Source organism: Protopterus annectens, chromosome 5.part0 (assembly GCF_019279795.1).
Source record: "Protopterus annectens isolate FY-2018-M chromosome 5.part0, PAN1.0, whole genome shotgun sequence".
Taxonomy (NCBI): Eukaryota; Metazoa; Chordata; order Ceratodontiformes; family Protopteridae; genus Protopterus; species Protopterus annectens.
In genome coordinates this window covers 1,408,879,924-1,408,905,050 of record NC_056735.1, presented here as the reverse complement: position 1 = coordinate 1,408,905,050, position 25,127 = coordinate 1,408,879,924, and the positions used below count along the sequence as shown (strand labels likewise).

Sequence of the window (25,127 nt, the reverse complement as noted above, 5' to 3'; positions counted from 1 at the left end):
TGAGGTATGTGTTCAGTGCGGACAAGTCGAGAATAGGCCTCCACTGATTTTCTTTTCTTGGAACAAGGAATAATCTTGAGTAAAATCCCTGGCCTTGTTCTGAAAGAGGTACCTTTTCTATGGCTTTCATTTGCATTAAGTTGGTAATTTGTTTCAAAGCCTCTGCCCTCTGATTTGGTGGCAGGTTTGGCATGCCTTTTCTTTTTGGCAATGAGTGGAAATGGAACCTGTATCCTTTGTCTATTTGCAGTGTCCATGTGTCCCTTGTAATGCTGTGCCAGTTTTTTGAGAATAAAGAAAGCTTTCTGCCCAAAGGTGCTTCTAATTGAGCCCTGGTCGGTGGAGTCAAAATAAAGTCATTGAGTCTTGTCCTGGTGTAGCAGTTGTGGCTCCTGCACCACCTCTCTGGTTGGGAAGCTGCCACTGACGGCCTCTGTAGGAGCCTCTAGCTTGCCCTCTACCTCTGGCATGTCTATTTCTGCCGCTTTGAGATCTGTCTGAGTCCGGAAAGGACCAATTCTTAGGCCAATTTCTGCTGAATCTTGGTGGTTGGACTTGCAGAAAGTCTTTAACTGTTTGCACAGATTTTGCCTTCTCTTCAAATTTCTTTAAAACCTCTTGAGCCGTGGAACCAAATAATTTTTGCTTTTCCATAGGAGCATCCAAAAGCTTAGCTTTCACATGGTCTGGCAGAGATTGTTCCTTCAGCCAGGCATGCCTACGTATAAACTGCACCTGTCATAGCAGATCTACATGAAGCTTCCAATGCATCATAACCACACTGCAAGAAATGGTTACTAACCTGCTGGGAGTTATGCACCAGATCCTGAAAGGATTTACGATCAAGGGGTTCAGAAGAAGACAGTTTCTTATGCAATTCATCTAGTAAATACTCTTGATACTGTATCATATGGAATTGACAGTTTAATGCCCTCATGGAAAGAGTTGCAGAAGTATACACTTTCTTACCCCATCTTTCTAATGCTCTGGACTCCCTTTCAGAGGGTAGAGGATTTTTTGCAGTGGCAGCTGCAACCCCTTTAGAGCCCTGGGAAATAGTTTCTGGATCAGCAGAGTGGGCCTTGTACAGGTGAAAATGTGAATCCGGGACTCTGTAGTACCTATCAGGTTTGGCAGGAGCCGGAGGGAGAGAGTCAGGGGCAGTACAAGCATCTGAATAGACATCATCAATTACATTCAAAACAGGAGGTATAGCTAAGGGCCTGTGCTGAGGTAAATGTAAAAAGGTCCTTAATCTCTTTCTGGAATCAGAGAAATCCTGACCCTGCCACTGAAAATGTTCTCTCATAGTGTGTAATGTTTCCCCAAATGAAAACTCTTCAGGAGGGGAGGCCGAGGGAATAAATTCTTCAGCATCAGAATCCTCGTAGGCCGAATAAGCCTCCTCCTGGTTGGTCTGACAGACCAGAGCCATCCGTGGACTCATCTGAAGACTGTGGATCAGAGGGCTCAACCCTGGGCCTTTTGTCTGGAGGTGGTTGAGAGCCCCTGCCCGGATGTGGTTGGGAGCCTCTAATTAATGAAATCAGATCCTCTGCTAGGGTAAGAATCTGAGAGCTAGAAGAAGGTCTCAGAGGAAACTTTGGGAGGCAAATCCTTAGAAAGTTTAGCAGCCTTAGCCCTAGAGAAAGCCTTAATGGACATGGAAGCAGGGGGTCTGGCTGCACCACGTGCAGGAGTAGACATCTACAGTAATGGTGTCGGAAGATTCCTGGACACCGGTTTCAGAAGGTAATTCAATGACCGACTCGGCCGGGGCCTCCAGGGCCGAGGTAGTCGGTTGCGTGGTTTCGGTAGTAGGAAGAGCCAAGGACTCGGTTTCAGCCGAGACAGAGACACTCGCGGTAGGCCTGACCGAGGTTTCAGCCAAAACCGTGGCCCGCGTGTCAGTCCTTGTCCTTCCGTTTTTTGACTACATGCGAAGTCGGAGTCTCCGACAGCATTTTATAAGCAAAACTAGCCCCAAAAAACTCCTCTGCAAACTCTGACCGACGTCTAAGAGTTCGTCGGTTGAAGGAAGCACAGGCTGAACAGGCAGAGACGTCGTGGTCTGGGCCTAGGCAGGGGAGGCAGTAAGAGTGGAAATCCTTATGAGGTATTTGTTTCCCACAGGTTAAACAATCATTAACTTTATCTGACATCGGCTGAGGCAAGAAAGAGTCCCCAACGGGGTACTTAGCTTTTTCGAAGTCTTCGGTATCTGAATCACAGGAGCTGATCGACCGGCACTTGCGAACTGCTTCTGCTTCGGGCACCACGCGGCAAGAAAGACTGAGGAAGATGGCGTTGGCTGATGCTTTTATACCCCAGACGCTCTGACGTCGGGGAAAGTGCGACATCAGCCGAGGCCAGACCCAGACTTTGGAATCCGGCCGACCGAAGGGCTGCCTGAGGCAGGACAACCCATATGTGATGACTGCAGATGCATCCTTGAAGGACATCTCTCGGAGCCTTTTCTTTGAGTCAGAGTAGTCCTGACCTTCCCAATGGAAATGTTCCCTCATGGTATGTAAGGTTTCCCCAAAGGAATAATCTTCAGGGGGAGAAGCTGAGGGAATGGAGTCTTCAGCATCAGAATCTTTATAAGGAGGAAAGGAGTAATCCTGTTCCTCAGAGGAGCCTGAGGAAACAGACACCTGATCAGAGGAGGCATAATCCTCCTCTTGTCTAGGCCTTTTGTCGGGGGGAGGGGGAGGGGGGGTTGGGAACCCCTGATAAAAGAAATTAAATCTTCAGCCATTTTAAGCATCTGTTTCTTAGGCATAGGGCCTTGACCTGGAGACTGAAGAGTAGTCTTTTTTGGTTTTAGAGTCTTAAGCTTAGCATAAGATGTTATGGTGAGAGTAGTCGGTCTGAAGACACCTTCAGAAACCGAATGTGTTTCTACAGCACCGACTTCTCCTACTGCAATGTCGTCGGTAGGGACTAAAGAAAATGGCTGTGTTGGCCTAGAACTCTCTGCTGGAGAATCCAAAGCGGTCTGGGGATCCAATTCAGCGGTAGCCAGGGGCTGCGTAGGCACCTCACTGAAAACCAGAGAACCGGCGACCAGCCCAGCCGAGGGCTCGGAGTCTGGCTTGGATCTAGGCTGCCTTTCTTTATCTTTGCATTTTTTATGCAAGCCGGTAGTCGGTTGCTCCGACGGCATCGTGTAATTAAATTTCCTACCGAAGTAGTGTCGTGCGAAATCAAAGCGTCGCTTAATAGTTTGCTTATTGAACCTAGCACAAAACCGACAACCAGTGACGTCGTGGTCTGAGCCTAGGCAAGGTATACAAAAAGAATGAAAGTCCTTATGAGGTATTTGCTTCCCACAAGAAATGCAATTGTTAACTTTTTCTGACATCGGACTGAGGCAAGAAAAGGTTCCCTAACGGGGTACTTAGCTTTGAAGACTTCGGACTGAAACTTGATTCGAAAATCTCAGGTGTCGGCCGACCGGCACTTGCGAACTGCTTCTGCTTTGGGCACTGCACGGCAAGAAAGACTGAAGAAAATGGCGTCGGATGCCTCTGATATACTCCTGGTGCACTGACGTCGGGGAAGAAGCGACAGCAACAGATGCCGGACCAAGACTTTGGAATTCGGGCAGACTGCGGGACCGCCTGACGGCAGGATAACCCAAGTGTGATGACTGCAGCAGGGTAACACGATGAACATCCCCTGATTAGAGTAATGAGGTCTTCGGCCATTTTAAGCATCTGTTTCTTAGGCATGGAGGACTGTCCAGGAGAATGCTGTACTTGTTTCTTTGTCTTTAATGGTACCTTTGTTTTGGCTGTTTTAATAGTAGTTGTGAAGGTCTGAAAACACCCTCAGAAGCCGGTGCCTGCTCAGAGGCTCCGGACCCATCTGAGGGATTAGTTTCCTTATGCCCAATACCTTGAGGTTCCAGAGGCCTAGTTGTCCATGTGGGAGTCGGAAGCGGCCTGTGGCTGAGGTAGCGGGTGTCAGGGGCTACGAAAGCGCCTCACTGTGAACCGGCGAATGGCCTAGAAGAGGTTTCGTCATCGGTTTTGGACCTCGGATGACTGTCTTAATCCTTGTCTTTGCGTTTTTTCTTTAATGAGGTCGTCGGCTGATCTGACGGCATGTTATAACTGAACCTTCGGCCAAAGTAGTGTAAAGCAAAATCAAAACGTCTCTTTATAGTGCTTTTGTTGAATCTAGCACAAAACCGACAACTAGTGATGTTGTGATCAGGGCCTAGGCATGGAATACAGTAAGAGTGGAAGTCCTTATGAGGTATTTGCTTCCCACAAGAAATACTATTATTAACTTTTTCTGACATCGGTCTGAGGCAAGAAAAAGGTTTCCCCAACGGGGTACTTAGCTTTATTGAAGACTTTGGATCTGAAATTTAACTTCAAAAATCTCAGGAGTTGGCCGACCGACACTTGCGAACTGCTTCTGCTTCGGGCACCGCGCGGCAAGAAAGACTGAAGAAAATGGCGTTGGATGCATATTATATACCCCTGGCGCACTGACGTCAGGGAAGAAGCGACAGCAACCGACGCCGGACCAAGACTTTGGAACTCTGGCCAACTGTGGGACCGCCTGACGGCAGGATAACCCTAGTGTAATGACTGCAGCAGTGTAATGCGATGAACATCTGCCTATGTACATCCAGACAATGCAACTTATATTCTCCTTTATTTGAAAAATTGGGGAAAAAAGACAGGGAGTTGAATAGACTAGTTAAGATTAGCCTCTGAGGCCATCTTTGGAATGAAGGAAGGATTGATTCTGAGAGAGACCCTATCCTTATGAAAAACCATGAAGTGGGGCTTAATGCAAAAAGCCTGCAATTCAGACACCCTCTTGGCAAAGGTAATGACCACCAAAAAGGCCATCTTCCAAGACAGGAACTTGAGGTCACAGGTAGCAGCAGGTTCAAAAGGGCTTCTTGTCAAGGACTGCAGCACCAGAGTGAGGTCACAAGGACAGGAAGGATCTTTGATAAGAGGTCGGAGTGAAAAGAATCCTTTGAGAAAGGCCCTGCACAGCCTAAAAGAGAAAGTGGAACTTTCGTTTAAATGGAAGTTGGATATAGCAGCCAGTTGAAGTTTAATTGTAGAGAAACTAGCCTCCTGTTGAAAGAGAGGCCAGAAACAACAAAATGTCAGAAACAGAAGCCAAAAAGAGATCCAAGTTATGTTGTTGAGCCCAAAAATCTTTTCCATTTGCTGGAATGCATCCTTCTTAGAAGGCTTTTGAAAAGCCAAAATAATGTCCTTAACTGGGGAAGGAAGCCTGGATTGGTTTATAATCATTGGAACTGGAGGTACCAAGCAGTCGGCTGAAGAGACTGGAAGTTGGGAAGAGGAAGCATCCAAGGATGGGAAATGAGATCTGGGTTCTAACATCCAATGCGGATATTTGAGATGAGACCAAAAGAGGGAAAACCACATCTGACGAGGCCAGAAGGGGGAAATGAGGATGAGATGAGTATTCAAGTGATGAGCTTTCTGAAAGACTTTGGGAATGGGGGGAGATGGGGGATAGGTGTACAGAAGACCCGGTGGCCAACTGTGAACCAGTGTGTCCCTGGGTGACCCCCCCTCCCCAATTGAGGGGGATCAGGGCAAAGTAATTACTGCATTTGGGATTAATCGGGGAGGCAACAAATTGCAGCAAAAGACCCCAGTGGTCAGTTATTTGATGTGCCACTGACGGATTCAAGGATCACTCGTGAGGACTCAGGATAGATCTACCGAGTTTGTCGGCAAGAACATAGGAACTGCCGGGAATATGTGCCGCAAGAAGAAAGCACCTGGAAGAAATCGTCCATTCCCACACTCTCATGGCCTCTCTGCACAGGGGATGATAGTGTTTCCCCGTTTGTTGATGTACCATATCACCGCCATGTTGTCTGTCTGAATTGCAACAGTCCCGAGAGGGAGACGGTCCTGAAAGGCTTCCAGTGTTAGGACTGCTCTCATCTCCAGGACACTGATTTGCAATTTGGTATCTAAAGGGGACCACGTACCTTGGACAGTCTTTCCCTAGTAATGTCCCCCCCCACCCCAACAAGGAGGCACCCATGGTCACCATGGCTTGGGGCTGGGGAAGACAAAAGAGTCTGCCTTGAAGAAGGTCTTGGGTTTGGAGCCACCAAGCAAGGTGACATCTGCAAACCTGAGAAATCCTGATCGGCATGGACATGGGATGAAGGTGAGATAATCACTGCACCGCAAGGGTCTACTGCAGAACTCGCATGTGGTATCTGATGAGTGGGACTAACTGAATCACTGCCATTGAACCAAGGGCTTACAAGATTAAATGCACTGAGGGACTCTCCAGATCCAGAAGATGATGGACTTGCTTCCAAATAGTCTCGATTCTGCACACTTTAAGTGCTGCAGTCTCTGAGACTGTGTCCAGTTTGACCTTGATAAATTCCAGGTTCTGGCACGGGACAAGATGAGATTTGGGCAAGTTGACTACGATGCCTAGTTCCTGAAAGAGACTGAGTGTATAATCCGTGGCCCGAGTGAGTTGATGCCTTGTGGGTGCCATAAGAAGCCAATTGTCCAGGTACAGAAAGACCTGAAAACCTTGCAGCCAGACATGGGCTGCTACTAGCTGCTACCACTGCCATACATTTGGTAAAGCATACAAGGGGCTGAGGTGATTCCGAACAGGGCTCTGAACTAGTAGTGACGGTCTCCTTGAGCATCTGTTGATTTTTATGTGATGGTACACATCCTTGAGATCCAATGAGCACTTCCAATCGTCCTTGCGCAGAAGTGGCAGAATGGACTTAACAGTGACCATCTGGAACTTCGACTTCTTGACGTAGAAATTTAGAACGTGGAGGTCCAGAATGGGACGTAGTTCTCAAGTTTTCCTGGGCACCAAAAAGAAGCGAGAGTAAGTTCTGGACCCTCACTGTCCTGTTGGGACCTCCTGGATGGCTCTTTTTTGAAGGAGGTCTTGAACCTCGCAGAGGGCCAACTCCCTTCAGCAGGGTGGAATGTCTGGGAGAGACTTTTGAGTAGGAGGGGGCTGAAAAAAGGTATGAAGTATTCCCTGGATATGAGGTTTACCACCCATTGATCTGAAGTAATAGTTGCTCAAGCTACTGACTGTAGGGAGAGACAAAGTACAGTTTTGTACCTACCATAAATGTAGATGTCCGAACTGGATAGCATCTGCAGTCATAACAAGTGGGTTGTCCTGTCGTCAGGCAGCCCTGCAGTCGGCCGGATTCCAAAGTCCGGCCCGCTTCGCTGATGTCGCACTCCACCCGACGTCATCTCTGTTGGTCTTCGGGTATAAAAGCATCAGCCGACGCCATTTTCCTCAGTGTTTCTTGCCCCAGATGCCAGTAGCCCTCTTGCAGGCTAAAATTTGGATAGATGCCAATGTTTCCAAATAGATAGAGGTAAACACAACAATAAGCATATATGTACATATATACAAACAAATACACCATAAAAGACTCCCCCCCCCCCCCAACAGCTAGCTATTAGGAGGGTAAACACCCTAGGAGTACCACAGAGGGGAAGGAGGTGACTGCAGATGCTATCCAGTTCGACATCTACATTTATGGTAGGTACAAAACTGTACTATGTCCTTCATGGATGCATCTGCAGTCATAACAAGTGGGTAGAATACCATAGCCAACTAGGGAGGAGGATAAAAGTAGATTATGGTGTGTTTAGGATCCCTTGCAGTACAGCAGTGGCAAACCCTGCTTGGGATCTGGAATATAGAGGCAAATTATAATGCTTGGCAAATGTATGCACGGAGGTCCAAGTAGAATAATGTCTTTGGTTGCCAAAGAAGGCTGTGGTAGTGGCTGTTGCCCTTGTAGAATGAGGTCTTATGTTCTGTGGAATTGGTTTTCCACGGAAGGAGTAACAGTATCGTATGCAATTTCCTATCCATTTGGAGATTGTCTGTTTGAAATAGCTTTTCCTTCCCTTCCTGTTGCATAGGCTACAAAAAGTTGGTCAGTCTTTCTGCTATTTTTGTTCTGTCCAAGTAGTAGCGTAGCTGTCTATGTATATCCAAGGTATGCAGTATTCTTTCCCTCTGTTTTGTGGGTTGGGAAAGAAGGTAGGTAGGTGGATTGCCTGGTTTAAAGATACTCTGGATACCACCTTGGGCATAAATGTAGGATTAGTCCTCATGGACACTCTATCTTGGTGGAAGATTAGAAGGGTTGCACTGCCATTAAGGCCTGTAGTTCTGAAACCCTCCTTGCTGAAGTAATTGCCAGTAGGAAAGCAGTTTTCCATGACAGGTGTTGTAGGTCTGCTGTTGCTGCTGGTTCATGCTAGTGTCAACTTTTCTAGCACAAAGTTTAAATCCCAAGCTGGTAATGGTGGTTTCCTTGGAGGTTTTACATTCTTGATTCCTCTGAGGAACTGCCTGAGCAAAGGTGCTAAAAAACAGGTGGATCAAAGCTGTATTCTGCTGAAATAGCTGATGCATGTATCTTGATGGAGGAGTAGGACAGGCCTGAATGAAGAAGTTCGCCAGATACTCCAGAATGTTAGGCATATCTATGTTTGACACACCTTTTCCTTCTAAATGACAAACCTTTTCCATTTTCCAGCATAGTTCCTCCTTGTTGAAGGTTTCAAGAATAATGTCTTTAACTCTTTGGGAAAGTTCTGGATTAGCTGATGTTCCATGCAGTCAGTTGCAGCATTTTAGGTTTGGATGTATGATGCTGTAGTTGTTCTGAGTTAACATCAAAGGCATCAGGCACATATTGTTCGAGACATGCTCTTCAGTAGTGGGTACCAGTGTTGTCTTGGCCAGTTTGGGCCTATCAGCATTATCCTTGGACGTTCTTCCTTGATCTTTAGTAGTACCTTGTGTATCAAAGCAACAGGTGCCAATGCATATGCTGTTAGGCCTTTCCAGTTGAAGGAGAGTGAGTCCACTTTCCATGCTAGTGGGTGGAATGTGCTTGTGCAGAATTTTTTGAGCTGATGATTGAGAGGGGATGCTAATAGGTCTATCTGTGGCATTCCCCATTTCTTTGAGATGGTCTTGAAGATGTCCGGGTGCAGTTTCCATTCGGTTCTGCTTAATATGTCTGCTAGAGTAATGTCTTTCTCCGGTACAAATATTGCCTGTAACTGAATGTTGTAGCTGAGTGCCAGGGTCCACAGCTCCAAGGTCATTCTGCATATGGGCTATGAATGTTTGTTGATGTACCACATGACTGTGGTGTTGTCTGTCCTCATCATCAACTGGCCCTCTTTGAGGAATGGTTTGAACTTTCGATTGCCAGTTTTACTGCCAGCATTTCTTTTAGATTGATGTGCAGGTGAAGTTGATCCTGTGTCCACAATCCTTGCAATTTGTCCAGCATGTGGGCCCCATCCTAGGTCTGAAGCGCCTGTTGTGATGGTCTGGCTTGGTTGACATCTGAAAGGGTAGGCCTGGGTTTGACTGGCATGCCTGAGCCCACCATAGGAACTCCTGTTTTAAGCATGGAATTAGTGGGATTTCTGTTTCTAGACTGTGTCTGTGTTGGGACCATAAATTCTTTAGGTACCACTGTAGTTTCCTCATATGTAGTCTGGCAAATGGGAGCAAGATTATGCATGATGCCATGAAGCCCAAGGCCTGCAGAACTTTTCTTGCTGTTAACTTGTTCAGTTTTGTTAGTGCCAAGAAGTAAAGAGGAAGTTCTTTTGTTTTTCTGTAGTCAGGAATGCCATTTGTTGTACTGTGTCCAATTCCCCAAGAATGTCCTTGTTTGGGATGGTATCAGCCTTGACTTTTGTAAATTGACTGTGTATCCCAGTCCTTGTAGCAAGTAAATGACCCTTTGTAAATCTGTTGTCAGCTTGCTTTTGTTGTCCCCTTGTAGCAGGCAGACTGCCAGGTATGGGTAAATTTGAATTCCCTGTAGTCTGCAATGGGCGAGTACTGATGCCAGGCATTTTGTGAATACTCTGGGCAGTAGATAAGCCAAAGGGCAATGCTGAGAATTGATAGTGCTCTGATCCTGCAAGAAATCTGAGGTATCTTCTGCAGATTGAATGGGGACGTGCAGGTATGCCTCCTTGAGATCTAGAGTTACCAGCCAAGACTCCTTGCCCAGCATGGGAAGAAGTTGCTGTAGGGTCAGCATTTTGAATTTTGGGACAATGATGTATGTATTTAAGGTGGACAAGAATTGGTCTCCAACTTTTTCCTTTCTTGGAACTAGGAATAGTCTGGAATAGAACCCTTTCCTTGTTCTGCTGTTGGCACTCTTTCCACAGCTCTCATGTTTGCTAACTCCATTATCTGGCGAGAGCCTCTGTTTTTGATTTGGAGGTAGATTTGGCATTCCTCTTTTGACTGGTAAAGTGTGGAAGTGAAACCGTAACCTTGATCTATGGTTTGTAAAATCCACTTGTCTTTGTTATGTAGTGCCAGTTCTTTGAAAATAAGGTTAACTTTCCGCCTAGAGGAGCTGCTATTTGTTCCCTGGTAGGCGGATTTAGGATTAAGTCACTGTGGTTGTGCTGATGTAGTGGCAGTGGCTGTGTCTGTGCCTCTGTTGTTACCTTGCCACTGTCGTCCTCTGTAGGCACCTCCTCTGGATTGGTTTCTGCCTCTGGAACGCCTATTCCTGCCCCTTTGAAATTTTGTGGAGTCAGGAAAGGACCAATTTTGGCAGGCCAGTTCCTGCTAAACCTTGGGGTTGAACCTGCAAGAAATCTTTAACAGTTTGAACAGATTTTGCCTTTTCTTCCATTTTCTTCATAACCTGCTGGGCAGGTGTACCAAACAAACTTGTCTTGTCCATAGGAGCATCTAGCAACTTAGCTTTAACATGATCCGTAAGGCTTGTTCCTTTAGCCATGCATGCCTTCTTATCACTGTGCCTGTCATGGCTGATCTAAATGAAGCCTCCAGTGCATCATAGCCACATTTTAAGGAATGGTTGCTAACCTGTTGTATGTTATTTACCATCTCTAATACATATTTCTTATCAAGAGATTCATCAGTGGTTAGTTTTTAGTTAACTGATCAAGCAATCACTCATGGTATTCTAACATGTGAATGTGACTGTTTAAAGCTCTAGCAGAGAGAGTAGCTGAAGTTCAGACCTTTTACCCCATCTCTCTAATGACCTTGCTTCCCTTTCAGAAGGAATAGGGTTTTAGCTGTGGTCGCTACTGCCTTGGGACCCTGGGATATAGTTTCTGGATCTGCAAGTGGGGCCTTGTAAAGGTGGTGATGAGTATCTGGCACCCTGTAAAATCTGTCTGGTTTGGCAGGGGCTGGGGTAAAGAATCTGGAGCGGAGCAAACATCATTGAAAGCATCATCCACCACAGAGAGAACAGGAGGAATAGCTAAGGGCCTGTGCTGTGGGAGGTGCAGAAAGGTCCTAAGTCTTTTCTGGAGTCTGAAAAATCCTGTTGCTGCCATTGGAACTGTTCTCGCATGGCATGCAAGGTTTCCCCAAAGGAGAATTCTTCTGGTGGGGAAGCAGCTGGAATGGATTCTTCAGCATCAGAATCTTCAAAATTGGAGAAGGGAGCCTCTGGCTGGTCAGTTATGTCTGATTCATCAGCAGAATCATCAGAAGACACTGGCTCAGGGGGCTCTGCCCTAGGTCTCTTCTCTGGGGGCTGAGAGGCCCTGTCTGGATGAGATTGAGATCCTCTAATTAAAGAAATTAAATCTTCTGCCAAAGAAAGCATTTGAGAACTAGAAGAGGGCCTGGATGTGGGGGGTTTAACAGGCACTGATTTAGTAGTCTTGGCTGCTTTAGCCCTGGCGAAGGCCTCAATGGACATGGCTGCTGGAGGCCTAGCAGCACCACGTGCTGGGGTAGAGACATCCAAGGGGATGGTGTCTGATAAGTCAACCACCGTAGTGGGTAAAATTTCTGAGGTCGATTCAAGTAGCAGGGGCCTCAGTTGTAAGAATAGGTTCAGCTGTACTTTGATCAGTTTTCGGTTTGGCGAAACCGAGACACTTTGCTTTACCGTGGTTTCGCCGAAACCGCGGACCGCGAGTGTCGGTCTTTATCTTTGCTTTTGGTAGATTGGGTAGTCGGAGGATCCGACGGCATAATGTACGCAAAATCAGTACCGAAAAACTGTTCTGCAAACTCCGACCGACGCCCGGTTGAAAGAGGCACAAACAGGCTGCTACGTGGGCTGGGCCTAAACAAGGCAGACAGTAAGAGTGGAAATCTTTATGAGGTATTTGTTTCCCACAGGTTAAACAATTGTTAACTTTTTCTGACATCGGCTGAGGCAAGAAAGAGTCCCCAACGGGTACTTAGCTTTAGAAGTCTTCAAGTAGTATTCGGTAGAAGTAATCTCTGGATCCGACCGACCGCACTTGCGAACAGCTTCTGCTGGCGCCACGCGGCAAGAAAGACTGGGGAAAATGGCGCCGGCTGATGCTTTTATACCAAGACCAACAGAGATGACGTCGGGTGGAGTCAGCGAAGCCGGACCCGGACTTTGGAATCTGGCCGACTGCAGGGCTGCCTGACGACAGGACAACCCACTTGTTATGACTGCAGATGCATCCATGAAGGACATCCCCCAACTGCCTCCAGTGCAGGACAGCCGGGCCGTGCTTTAGGTGTGCTGAGACGGCTTCTACTAGAAAGGCTCCCAGAAGCCCTGGTTCTACGGACCTCCTTTAACTCTGGGGTAGCGTCTGCTATCAAACCCCCTTCCATGGCCGGAAAAGGAGGATGCCTGAAAAGCTTCCTGGAAGGAAGACTGAGACCTGGGGAACCACAGTTTCTTACTACCCCTCTGATTCTTAGAAAAAGATTGTTGGGGAGTAGAAAACTTGATCCCGACTGCAGGCAGTCTTTCCCTCCTTCTCGCTATGGGTTAAGGTTTCTTTGACTGAGGCCCCAAACAGTGTTGACCCATTGAAAGGGACATAAGTAAACAATGCCTTGAAGTTTTCTGCAAACCCAAAGCCAAGCATGACGCCTAATAGCAATGCCCATATCTGCTTGCTCAAGAGGTGGCCTCCACCACATTCGAGATCAACCTCATCGAGGTGTTAGCTAGGGAAGTTAGAGTAGACAGCTTCGCAGAGACTAACTTAAGACTCTCTAGAGGCAACAACTCAGAAAGGGAAGTAGAAAGTTCTGATACCAAATTCTTTTGCAGCTGGGTAAAGTGTGCCATGCAGTTTGTTGTCCTCAGTCCAAATGTAGCAGAAGCAAACAAGAGCTTCCCAAAGTGGTCAATAGCCCGAGACTCCCTGTTCAGGGGATGGACCTTGGAACTCTGCTCCATGAGCTCCTTTTTGGTGGCTATGGTCACTACAATGGCATTAACGGGAACACCTTTGCTCCAAAAGGTCTTATCTTTAGGGAGACTCAGAAATGTATCTGCTTTTTTTTTGGAACAGGTTCTACTATGTCCAGCTCCTTCCACGCCCTGCTGGAAATGAGTTGGACAAGCTCATCAGCAGGGGGAGACACTCAGGTGGAAGATGAGCCCATCCCAAAGGTCTTCAGAAATACAGATTCCTCTGAAGATAGGTTGGTGGAAGACCAACTGCCTCGCTCTTTAAGGATCTCGAGGATGTCCCTAAAAGACACCTCCTCGGACAGAAGTCTGGGGGACCCAAATCCTTCCTCGAAATCTGTGTCCTCAGTAAGGGACTCTTGAGGAGAGTCCAAGTGCCTCCTCTTGCATGTCCTCTACCAAAAAGGCTCCTCCACAGTGCGCTCTGGGGGACTCTAAAGAGGAAGGGACCTCAATGGAGGTAATGCCTGTCTGAAGGCACTCACAGGAGGGCTGACCCTGGAAGGATGACGAGGTCTAGTCACCAAATGTCAAACGATGCTGGGGGGATCCAGAGTCAAGGTAGAGGGAGCTGCCCATTCAGAGAAGGTTCTATAGCCCGGAAAGCTGACAGACTGGAAGAAGCCCGCCCCCGCTCCTCCCGACTGGCCACAGCCAACTGGGATGGAAGGGGGGATCCAGACGCAGTACCGATGTCCTCAGATGATATCGGCCCCAAGCTGTCTAAAGTGGAGGCCCCGAAAGGGAGGGACCAGTCCGAAAACTCCGGCCCAGACCCCCCTCCCCGGTGACCCCCACTGACATTGTGAGGCTGAGGCATGGTCAAGCTCTGAGGACAACAAAGCTGAACCCACCAGGGATCGAAACAGTGTGGGAAAGGAAGCAATATCCGACATCACTGGCCTCTAAGGATGCTCTGATCCCAGGGAACCGAACCCAGATGGGTTGGTCAGGGAGCGAGATCTGTGGATGGCGAAGGTCCACTGGGCAAATGGCCAAGGGATGGCAACAACCCAGCTCAATTTGGGCCTTGAGAAAGCTCCTCATCATCCTATCCATTTCTTATGGGAGCAGGCTCATGGTAGAAAGGGAAGATATGGAGGAATGGCCCGACCTAGCTGATGTTCTACAGTCTCTTGAAAAAGACCTGCTAGACATCCTTGGATCCAATCTCCTGAGAGTGGATGTGGAGTCTTCAATAACAATCTGATTCGCCAAAACCACTGGATCAGAGGGTCTGGTTGGATCAGAAGAGTTGGACGGAACCGCAGTCTGATCCGGAAGGATCGGACCCGAGGACTTTGATTTGGCAGTGGGAGCTGCGGCTCTCGGAGCATAAGAGCCCTGATCTGAAGCAGCAAAGGCTGGACTCGGATCTGAGAAGATACGATACGAGAGCCTTGGCTTTTTGGCGGGTGAAACCCGAGAGGATGAGGACTTCCTCTTGGGATGCGACGGAAGCTTGGAGGGGGAACCAGATACCAGGGGACCCCCCCCCTTGGAAGCCCTTTAAGCAAAAGCTTATTTCTATGCTCTAGGGAGCCCTGGGGTTGAATCCAGTGCAGATATTGCACTCAACCTTCACATGAGGCTCTCCTAGGTGGCAAACACACTCCTCGTGCGTGTCTCAATGGGGTAACGTCTGACCGCACGAGGAGCAGTGTAGGTTTTTCAGACATACCTGCACATCACACACACAGGGAACTGTAGAAAAACAAAAGCGACAGAAGAACCCAAGACTAGGAAGACAGGGTGGAAACCTAGGTAGGACCTATGAAAAACTACCCAGAAACAACTACTGGGAGGGGAAGAAAAACACTTAGAAGAAGAAAAGAGGCAAGAAACTATGAAGGGAAAGACAGATGCTTCAGGAAGCACTTCTGTTTGGAAATCGTGGCAAAAGAGATCTGAGAGATGTGCGTAAGCAAGGGATCTTGGGATGGGAAGGAGCTTGAGCTCAGGAGCTTTTTTAGTGCCGGTTCAGATCTGAGATTGGATCCTACACCCATCCATGATCAATAATGACACGGATAGCACCAGATCCCTCATTATGTTTGGTGGCGTTGCCCTGCCATTTCTTTCGGTGCCCTGACTTTTGTTTGGCTGGGTCTTCTGTTGGTGGGGCAACAAAAACTATACTGCTTATTACGGGGAAACGTAGGCGTAAGGAACATCTTAGACATCCCCTGCATCAGTTTACCTCAATCATCCCAGTGTTTCAGGATCTGACTGGCTGCCATACCAAACCCACAATTAGAATCAAGAGGAGCATTCATAATCCCATTTTTAACTAATCAGAAAAGTTTTGACTGTGCAACCAAGAATACCCCCCCCCTTACCACCACCGAGGTCACTGCATTTCTAAAAACATAACTGTGCCCCTCCAAGGCATGCTTACAGCAGGTGGTAAAGCAGCAAACACGTTGAAACCATACAGACACCTCAACGCAAACTTCCACATAAAATACTGGTAGTCAACACTAAAAAGTTACAATGCTGGACTGCACCAGCTTCTTTCCTTGAGATTCTAGCTACTTGTGTAGTTTTATCTTGAGGGACTTGGGTCTGAAGACATGGTCTTTTTATTGGCAATTGTCACTGGGGGCAAAGAAGCAGGGTCTGCAGATAAGGGGGCTTGGAGGCCAGGCATGGCTGAGCACACATTGAATTTCTTAAACAACTTTTTAGACACAGACTCATTCAGCAGATAAGAACTGTAAGAGTTCTTAAAAACATCCCCCAATACTGGGATCAATGAACAGAAGGTTGCTGCCTTCAGACCTTCATCCTCCAAAAGATCACATACACTTGCTGATCTCGGGGTCAGTCAATGATTTATTTATTTTATTTTATTTTACATTTGTTGACCGGGCTAGTCCAACTGGATACGTGTCCATTTTCAGTGGAGGCCCGGGGAGAAAAGCTCCAAACAAAAACATACAAAAATATATATACTAAAGGTAACATACAAACTACTTGTAAAAAACAAAATATACTTAAAAATATAAAAACATCTGATGCTAAGATTTGGAGAGACATTAATATAGAGTAATGCATTTTCATTTTAATATAGTATACAAAAAGAAATAAGAGTACAGTATCTGGTAGGAACTAAACCTGGTAAGTAGTACTAATTAGTATTTAGTAGTGACGGAAAAGTGGTTAAGTGGGCAGCAGATAGATTAGAGAATAACAGCTAGGCAGGGTTAGTACATGAACATAACCAATGGTTAGAGAAGAAAAGTTTTAGATTATTTTTAAATAGTGGGAGAGAGGTTAGGGTTGTAAGGTCTTGTGGTAGTTGATTCCATATTTTACCAACATAGTTAGAGAATATGGAGTCATCTGCTAAGTTCTTGGATAAGGAAGTGTGAATCAACATTTTGTTAGCAGAGCGTAGATTTTTCAAGTTGTAATAATGTTTTATGAGGGAAGAGAGAATAGGGATATTATTGGGTTGGTATAGGGCTTTATGGGCAATTATTAGTTGGTTAAAATGTAATAAGTGTGGTAATTCAAGCCACTCAAGTTGTTTTAGGTTCAGACAGTGATGAGTCCTGTAAGGTGTATTTGTAGCAAATCTGGCGATGTTGTTATAAGCTCTGGCTAGTTTGTTAAGATTGTTTGTAGAAAGATTGCTGTATATTGGGGAAGCATATAATAGGGTGGAAATTAAGTGGGTTCTAGCTATTGTGGTTCTGGCAACTGGTGTCAAGAAGGGTTTTATTCTATATAGGGATCCAAGTTTTTTATTAGTCAGTTTTATTGTATTGTTTATGTGAGTGTCAAACTTTAATTGATTGTCAATTGTGATTCCTAGGAGTTTGGTGGTGGGGTCTGGAGAGATAACAGTATTGTTGTTTGATGTAAGTGTAAAATGAAGTGGGGGAGACAAATGAGAGGGTTTAAAGAGCAAAAGTTTGTTTTTTGGGGGGTTGAGCAGAAGACAGTGGTTGGAGAACCATTCTTCTATAGTGGTAAAGGCTTTTTGTGTGATAGAATGAAGTTCAGTTTGGGATGACGCAGAGCAGATGATAGTAGAGTCATCTGCATATTGAATACAGGTGGAGAGTGGGGTAGAGAGATAGAGGTCATTTATGAAAATGGAAAAGAGAAGTGGACCTAAAATAGAGCCCTGAGGAACACCTAGGGAGGTGGGAAGGAGATCAGACAGATGGTTTTGCCAGAGAACTGCTTGTTTACGGTTTTCTAGGTATGATGTAAACCAGTTCATAGCAAGATTGTCCAGTGAGAGGGACTTCAGTTGGTGGAGGAGAAGTTGATGATTAACCATGTCAAACGCTTTAGATAGGTCAACAAGCAATATGATTGCTTCCAAATGAACAATCTCTAAATCTAGCCAGCATTTGAGAAAAGGAAAACATCCATTTAGGTTTCTGCACCTGTTCATCCTCAGAGGAAACTGGTCAGACTCTGACCCTTCAGAAACCACAGATTTTGAATCCCCTTCAAAATCAGGATCCTTAGGTGGTTAATGGACATAAGAGTGCTGGCATTACTCAGTCTGGGTTTGCACCATGTAATCAATGGTCAGGTAAAAGATTTAGCCATAGCTACCAGCCCATGTGAAAACAGTCAGACTGCTGCCCTTCAATATGGTGGTTCTTTGGACTCTTGTACATGCACTACACTAGCGGGAGAATCCCCAGAGGAAGACGTCATCAACACTGGCAACAGATTATGTACCAGACATCCCTTACACCTAAAGAGTTTGGTTCACCCGTATATGAACCAGGCACTGGTACATCCCTGGAGGATCTTGTCTGACCCTCATGTTGCACACAGCTGCGGTACTTCAAACACACCGGGGGGACCTGAAGGCAAAAGATGGTGAGTGGTCAGATAACCTGCTAAGATTACTGTACAGTCACAAGCCATAGGCAGAGGCATATTTTTTGACTTACTTGTATGTTTTTTAGGTGCAGAAGGGTTAGATGGTTAGGGGTGGGTACTGTATCACAGTCCAAGTCAATGGATAAAAAATTTGCCAGAGCAATACCACTAATGACTACATCATCAGCCCAGTAAAATTGACTAAATCCCATTACTCCTCCACTAAACAGAAATCTGAAGTCGATTTCCACATGGATACTATTCTGAACACAGCACTGAATAAAGTAACAGCTTTAGAAACATACTTCAGAGTATAAAATACACACACAAAGTCCTCCAATTTTTATAAAAAAAATAAATAAAACTCAGCAACAAATGATTAGAAATAGCATAAAACAGTTCAGACAAGAATTAATGCATAAACATATGAAAAATCTTGTCAGAAATGTTCAACATACAAAATGGCACCAAAATTATTTAAAAGAAAAAAAGTTTAAATGCTGTAATTCTGTTCAATTAACTCAACTAATCCTAACACCAAAGTAAAAGCTGCAATATCAACAAGTTTTTCTGTCCAAACTTCCAAATAAACTTTTATAACAGAAACAGGTGCAACTATCTTGTGGCACTGGTATCATGAGGTAACAACAGGAACTGTACTAAAATGGCCTTAGCACAGAAACACAGACATTTACAAATGACCATAAAACATATTTAAATATCCCAACAATCAGCTTACAATATACAAGTCTTGTACAGTACACAGGCAAAGTAAAACCCAAGCATATACAAAATTTCCTATAAGAAAAAAACAGTCACAATAGCAGAATACACTACTGAAGCACTGACTGAAAGCAGGAGGAGGAAATAAAACCCAAAAGTGTTTCTTATCCGAGCTCAGCAGTTTAAGAGATCTAGAAATAAAAAGCAATTTTAAAAGTGGTCCTTCTCTTACTATGGCACTAGAAAACTGAAAGGGTCCTATCTGTAAGGCCATCTCCAGAGCTGCCAGATTATTCTCACATCCACAAACAGGCAGTGGGAGGGATACTGAGCTTTAAGTAGATTGTCAGAGGAGGGTAGCAGTGCACTTCTACCCAAATGCCAGTAAGGCAGTGTGCTTGAACATCAACTGTATTTACAACATGATTTCAAAACTTTACATGGAACTTGTCTCCCCAAAAAGCTACTGAGGGGGAGTCTTTTTGAGGCTCATTCTTTCCAGGTGAGCAACTGTACAACAGTTAACTGTATCTATGCTCAATGACGGACACATCAACATTACCAGCTGCATAACCCCCTCGCTAACTACACATTATTCCATCAGCAGACTGAAGGCAACTATTTAACAAATACATACATTACGATTTTTTTAAACAATTGTCAGAAGTAAAAAAAAAAAAAAAAAAAAAAAAAAGATTCATGGCATACAAAAACTCTTGTGTACATGCCGGTCCCTAGCAGGGCACTGATTTAACATCTAGCAGTAAATGACAAATGACCTTTAACATGAACAACTCCATCGTAACTGCAAGTCTGACTTACCTAGAGGAAAATCGTGCATTATTTGAAGATGAACCTGTTGATGCAACATATACACTGTTGATTGACCCCTGAGCCATTTCTATAAAGTGGAGTTAGGCAGGCAAAAAAACAAATTATAACAAACATTAATAAAAGTGAGATAATTACTTCACAGAAACAAGTTAAGGCAAACATTCTAGCAAACAACATTCTAAAATACGGTCCAAGAAGCTTTTCAATGAACATGACTCAAGTAGCATTAACATTGATCCACAATATGCAAATCAAATGGCACAAGAAAACCCAACCCCAAAACGGAACAAATTCCCAATTAGACTGCACTCTAAGGGGAAATGCACTTGTCTTTATGGTTGCACATCTGCAACCAGTCAGCATCAGGCAGAGAAATCTCCACGACATGGCTAGTTGATGGCAACTACAACTGGTTCTCCATTTAGATCAATAGGTTGCGATGACAACTTAACTGTATGGGAACAAAGAAAAACTTTCATACAGTACACTCCCAAGTTAACAATATGCGCACAATCACAAAACTCCACACCATGGGAAGAAAACAAGACTTGTGTACTTACCACTTCTGTCTGGTTCAACCTGTGGGTTATCAGATCCGACGTCAGCTGCCTTTCAGAGACATCAAATCCAGATCTCCTCTACATGTAATACCCCCCCACCTCAGATCAAGTTTGCCTCTCACACTGCTCTTAAGACTAGCAGAAGGAAAGCTGAATCGGAAGGAAAACACAGATTTATCATTATGGCAAGTACATAACTTTTGTACTCAATTCTGTCTTTTTTTCCCGGCTTCAACCTGTGGGACAAAGTCCCCAGCCATGTATCATCCCAAGGAGGCCCTAGGACACATTTCGTAGAATGGTGGAACCAAAGGAGGTCCTGAACCTCAACAGTACATCCAATTTTTAATGGAACAGAAATGTGTGAGTGCTAGACCAAGTGACAGCAGCACAAATGCCGGCAGTAGAAGTTGCAACTTCCCTGGTAGAGTGGCCCTTGGGTTTTGCAGGTAAAGGGAAAGCTATTTGGATAAAGTCACTTTAGACACGGGCTTGCCCAGCCTGGCCTTGGAAAAGGAAACAGAGTTAATCAGTTTTCCTACATGCCATGGGTCTGTCCAAAACAAAATGCAAGTTGTCTATGAATGTCAACGCAATTGAGCAAGTATTCAAACGTACTACTAAAATTTATGAAGATGGGAAATGAATAACCTGGTTAAAGAGAGATTCAGAGGTCACCTTTGGAAGAAGGATTAGTCCTGAGGATTACCCTGTCCTTATGAAAAATCAAATAAGGAGGAATAGTGGACAAAGCATGCAGCACAGGCACTCATTTAGCAAAGATAATCACCAGTAGAAAGACTTTTTCAAGATAGCAACATTAAGGAACAGGTAGCTGAAGGCTCAAAAGGAGAGCTGTCCATTACTTGCAGCATGAAAGAAATATTTCCAAGGAGGAACAGGGTCCCAAAACTGGTTGTCATCAAAAAAGTACCCTTCAAGGCAGCTTTGGAGACCTTAAGGGCAGCCACGGAGTATTATCCCTGCTAAAGTGAAAAATCAGAATGAGTCAAGGTGATCCTCAACAGTAAAGTGTGTATTACAAAATCCACAAAGTGTTTCCATTTACTAGCATAAACCTTCTATGTAGAAAGCTTGTGTGAAAATGACAGAATATTAACCATCAGAGAGCTTGGGATCCCATGGAGTTAAACCTAAGGGTATGAAGGCTGGGCAAAGAAATCTCCACTGGATAGGTAATCAACCCCAGAACGGGGTCAAGTACCCAGGGTGGGTGATGTTGGTTAGACCACAGAAAGGGGAACCAGATTTGTTGAGGTCAAAATGGGCAATGAGAACCACAGTCGCTCTGCAATGGACTGCTTTCTGAAGAAACTATTAGGAGGGGAGTAGGCAGGTAAGCATACAGTATATCGTCCATCTGCGACTGTCCAACAGGGGAGACCAGGGCATAAAAACTGCTACGCTTCTTACTGACTGGGGTGGCAAACAGATTGTAGCAGGGACTGCCTCGGTGGAGGAAAATGCGAACAGTTACCTCTGGATTTAGGGACTACTCATGAGGAAGGATGCTGTTCCTGCTCAAACTGTCAGCAAAGATGTTAGTCTTCCCGGGATGTGCACTACAGCCAGAAATCACGGACAAGAGATTGCCTGCTGCCACATACACAACCTCCCAACAGAGAGTAAAGATAGATTAAGTTCTCCCTTGCTTAAGTACCAGACTACAGAGATGATGTCCCTTTGGATGACACCACCACCCTTGGGAAGAAGGTCCTGAGAGGCCTGCAGTGCAAGGAGGATTGCTCTCGTCTCCAAGACAGTGATGAGCAGACAGGCCTTGGGGGACAACCACATTCCTTGGACAGTTGCCCCTTCATAATGCTCCCCAACCCAGAAGAGAGGCATCAGCAGTGACCATGGCCTGAAGTTGGGGAAGGACGAAAGGCCACCTGGTAGTGATGAGAGGAGACTCCAGCCACCATCTGTTCTGTTAGTCAAGGCAACTGTGAAATCTACAGGATGAGTTAAGTATGACCATTGAGCTGCTAATGTCCACTGCAGAATCCTCATATGGTACCTTGCAAATGGTAAACTGATGCTGCCAGGAATCCCAACAGCTTCAGAATCAAGTGGAGTTTTTTTTTTTCCCCAAGATAAAAGCAAATGAGGCATACCTGCTTGTAGAGACCCTAACCTGTGGGCTGCAAGTTTTGCTTTCTGAGAAACTGTACCCAAATGGCATTCTATGAATAACACTTGTACTACCTTCAAACTGGACTTTTATTTCTCCATGAGCCCCAATGACAGACAATTGGGGTAAGAAATCCTGAGATATGGCAAAAGATGCTCAGAACTGTAATGATTGGCTCCCAGCGAAAACTGCAGAAATCTCCTGGACTGCCTTGCAATCTTTATACGATGGTAGGCATCTTTGAGATCTACTGAGCAGAGTCAACCATCCGTCCTCAACAGAGACTGAATGGACTGCACTGTAAAGTCCGCGTGGGGCCCGAATAGCACGTCAGGGTACTATCAGACCAGGGAGGCGGTCCACTGACAATGCATTAAACCCCCAGATGTCAGAAGATGTACCTCAGACAAGTCGATTCCCAACAAAAACCAAGAACATGTAACTCATAAACAACCAACCCCCACATAAAATATGGAAGGAGGAACCAACCACATATAATGTATAAACCTAAATCATACAGGAGGGAGTATAACAGGACCACTGCAATATACGAATCGAACAACATCTAATTGGATGGTAGGTATGAGGGTAAACTATCAGTACAGTCTTCCATTGTACAAGTCCAAATATAGGAGTTCCAAACAACATTGGGGTATCTTGCTGGCACATTAAATAAGAAAGTAGACTGACATGCCTTGTAAAACATAAGGTGCAAACAGCTAGCAGAAGTAGGCTGAAATAGCTGGGTGATAATGCACAAATGCACTGAACTCATAGTGGCACTTGAATGCTTGTAGCATAGAACAGTAGTGAACTCCATGAAGAATCTCCTGCAGAATATCCTTAGGAATGAGGCCCTAAGAAATGCCAATCCACTCTCAAGTAGCCCTATAACAAATACAATGCATCCAGAATGGACCTAGAAATAGAAACAGAAAATAACAGGCTGCAACTGAGAAACTAAAGCAAAGCAAACAAACAACTGCTGAGAAATTGCCTGTTCCTTAATCTCCCAGCAAAAACTTTTTTCCCTATTGTGTACATCTAAAGCAAAAAAAGCAGGCAAATAAATATTTTGCTTATCCTGCCTAAGCGTGGGCAAATTTATGCATTTTCCCTAAAAGCCACACTGAACATACCTACGAGGCAAAAAAAGGAAAAGGGCGTGTGTGCCTATCTGGGCCCTAAATCAAAGGGCTCTACTTAAGTATAAAAGCCAACAGAAAAGCAGTCTTTGCAGAGTAATAGCCAACAGAAAAGCAGTCTAGCATGACAAATAAAAGAATTCAGCAGTTCTAAGTGGCTCAAAAGGTCCAAGCAGAAGTTTAGCAACACAAAACAATATTCTTAAGCAGCAGTAGCTGCAGGCTCAAAAGGTTGTGGATTAAGTTTTTCCAAGCAAACAGAGAACAAAGGATCACGGCGAGAAATTTACGCAGGGGGGTCTTTCTCATGAAGAGAGGCAACTGCAGTTTGCCCAAAGGATGAAGAGAGAAGGACAAACTCACAATCATAGTGGGCTGAAATTGCTGATGCATGAATTCTTTGCAGAAGGAGAAATCTCACCTCTTTGCTACACTCCCAAAATAAAATCTCACACTCAAATCTTTCCACAATCTCCTTTATTGCTGTCTTCCCAAAGTTGAATGAAATCACATTTAAAACTTGTTACACTCTTTGTAGGACACTCTGTTAGATGAACTGTGACACCAAGCTTTGTTGCTTGTTGAAGAGCTTGAGACCTTGCAGATGGCCGTCCAGCTGAGGCAGAAGAGGCTTCTTCAGAGAGGACCGTTGTAGTGCGTACCATGACCGGGGGTAATGAGTGGGGTTGGAGGTAAATGAGGCCAGCCTGTCTTGCTCAAAATCATTGAGTACCTGTCTTGTCTGAGGAGTAGAGGTATAAAGGCTGACAGAGGTAAAATTGGAAAGAGCATACACATGAACATTTCTCCTTGAAAGACAGAGCAGGAACTTTCCAAGCTAATATTAGTGAAACCCCTTTTTGAGTGACTTTCCAGCACATCCACTGTCCAAGAACACCCCTATGTCTGTGTTTCCCCATAACCATGTCAGTTTCGAAATACAGTGAGAAGGATCCATGACTCATGTCTGATCCATGATTTGTCTGCTTAACACATCTACAAAGGAAGATGAAGATCCCAGAAACCTGCCCTGAAGAAGGTTTTTGCAGCTTAGCATGATGCTCCATGCTCTCCATAGAAACCTGCATAGATGGATAAGAGCTTGTTTATGTGCTTTCCCATGTACTTGTTGCTTGCCTGTTAGAAGATAAGAATGTGTTCCCCCCCCTTGTTGAAGTAACTCCATGTGATTGACTTGTTCGTTAGAACTCCTAACATCTCCCTAGATGTTGCTCCTTGAAAGCCATTAATGCAAATTGACTGCTAACATCTCCTTCATGTTGATAGATGAGTCCCCTGTAGATGCTGTCGTCTGGCATGTATCGTCTTCCATTGACTTGCTCTGTCTTGTCACAGAGAATCCCTTGTTTAGGTGACATTATGGAGCTCTCCACAAAATTCTTTTTGAAGGCTTGGTATTGTTTGAATGACCAGTGTCCAAATCCCTTACAAACTGTGTTTTGAACAATTCCTCCAATTTTGACTTGCACCAGCTGTCAACAGTTTGGCATTATGAAGCACCAGAATGAAAGATCAATGGAACCCTGAGCTCAGAAGGAATGAAAGATGCCACAGAT

The 25,127-nt window shown here is 45.1% G+C and overlaps 1 protein-coding gene across 1 annotated transcript in view; it reads right to left on the bottom strand.

The window, feature by feature from the left end:
- TFDP1 (transcription factor Dp-1) overlaps positions 1–25,127 on the bottom strand; it is a 1,398,147-nt gene that overhangs the window by 58,316 nt on the left and 1,314,704 nt on the right. The window contains exon 11 of the mRNA XM_044072010.1: positions 19,679–19,757. Coding sequence (XP_043927945.1) covers positions 19,679–19,757 — 79 coding nt within the window. The remainder of the gene's footprint in view (positions 1–19,678; positions 19,758–25,127) is intronic.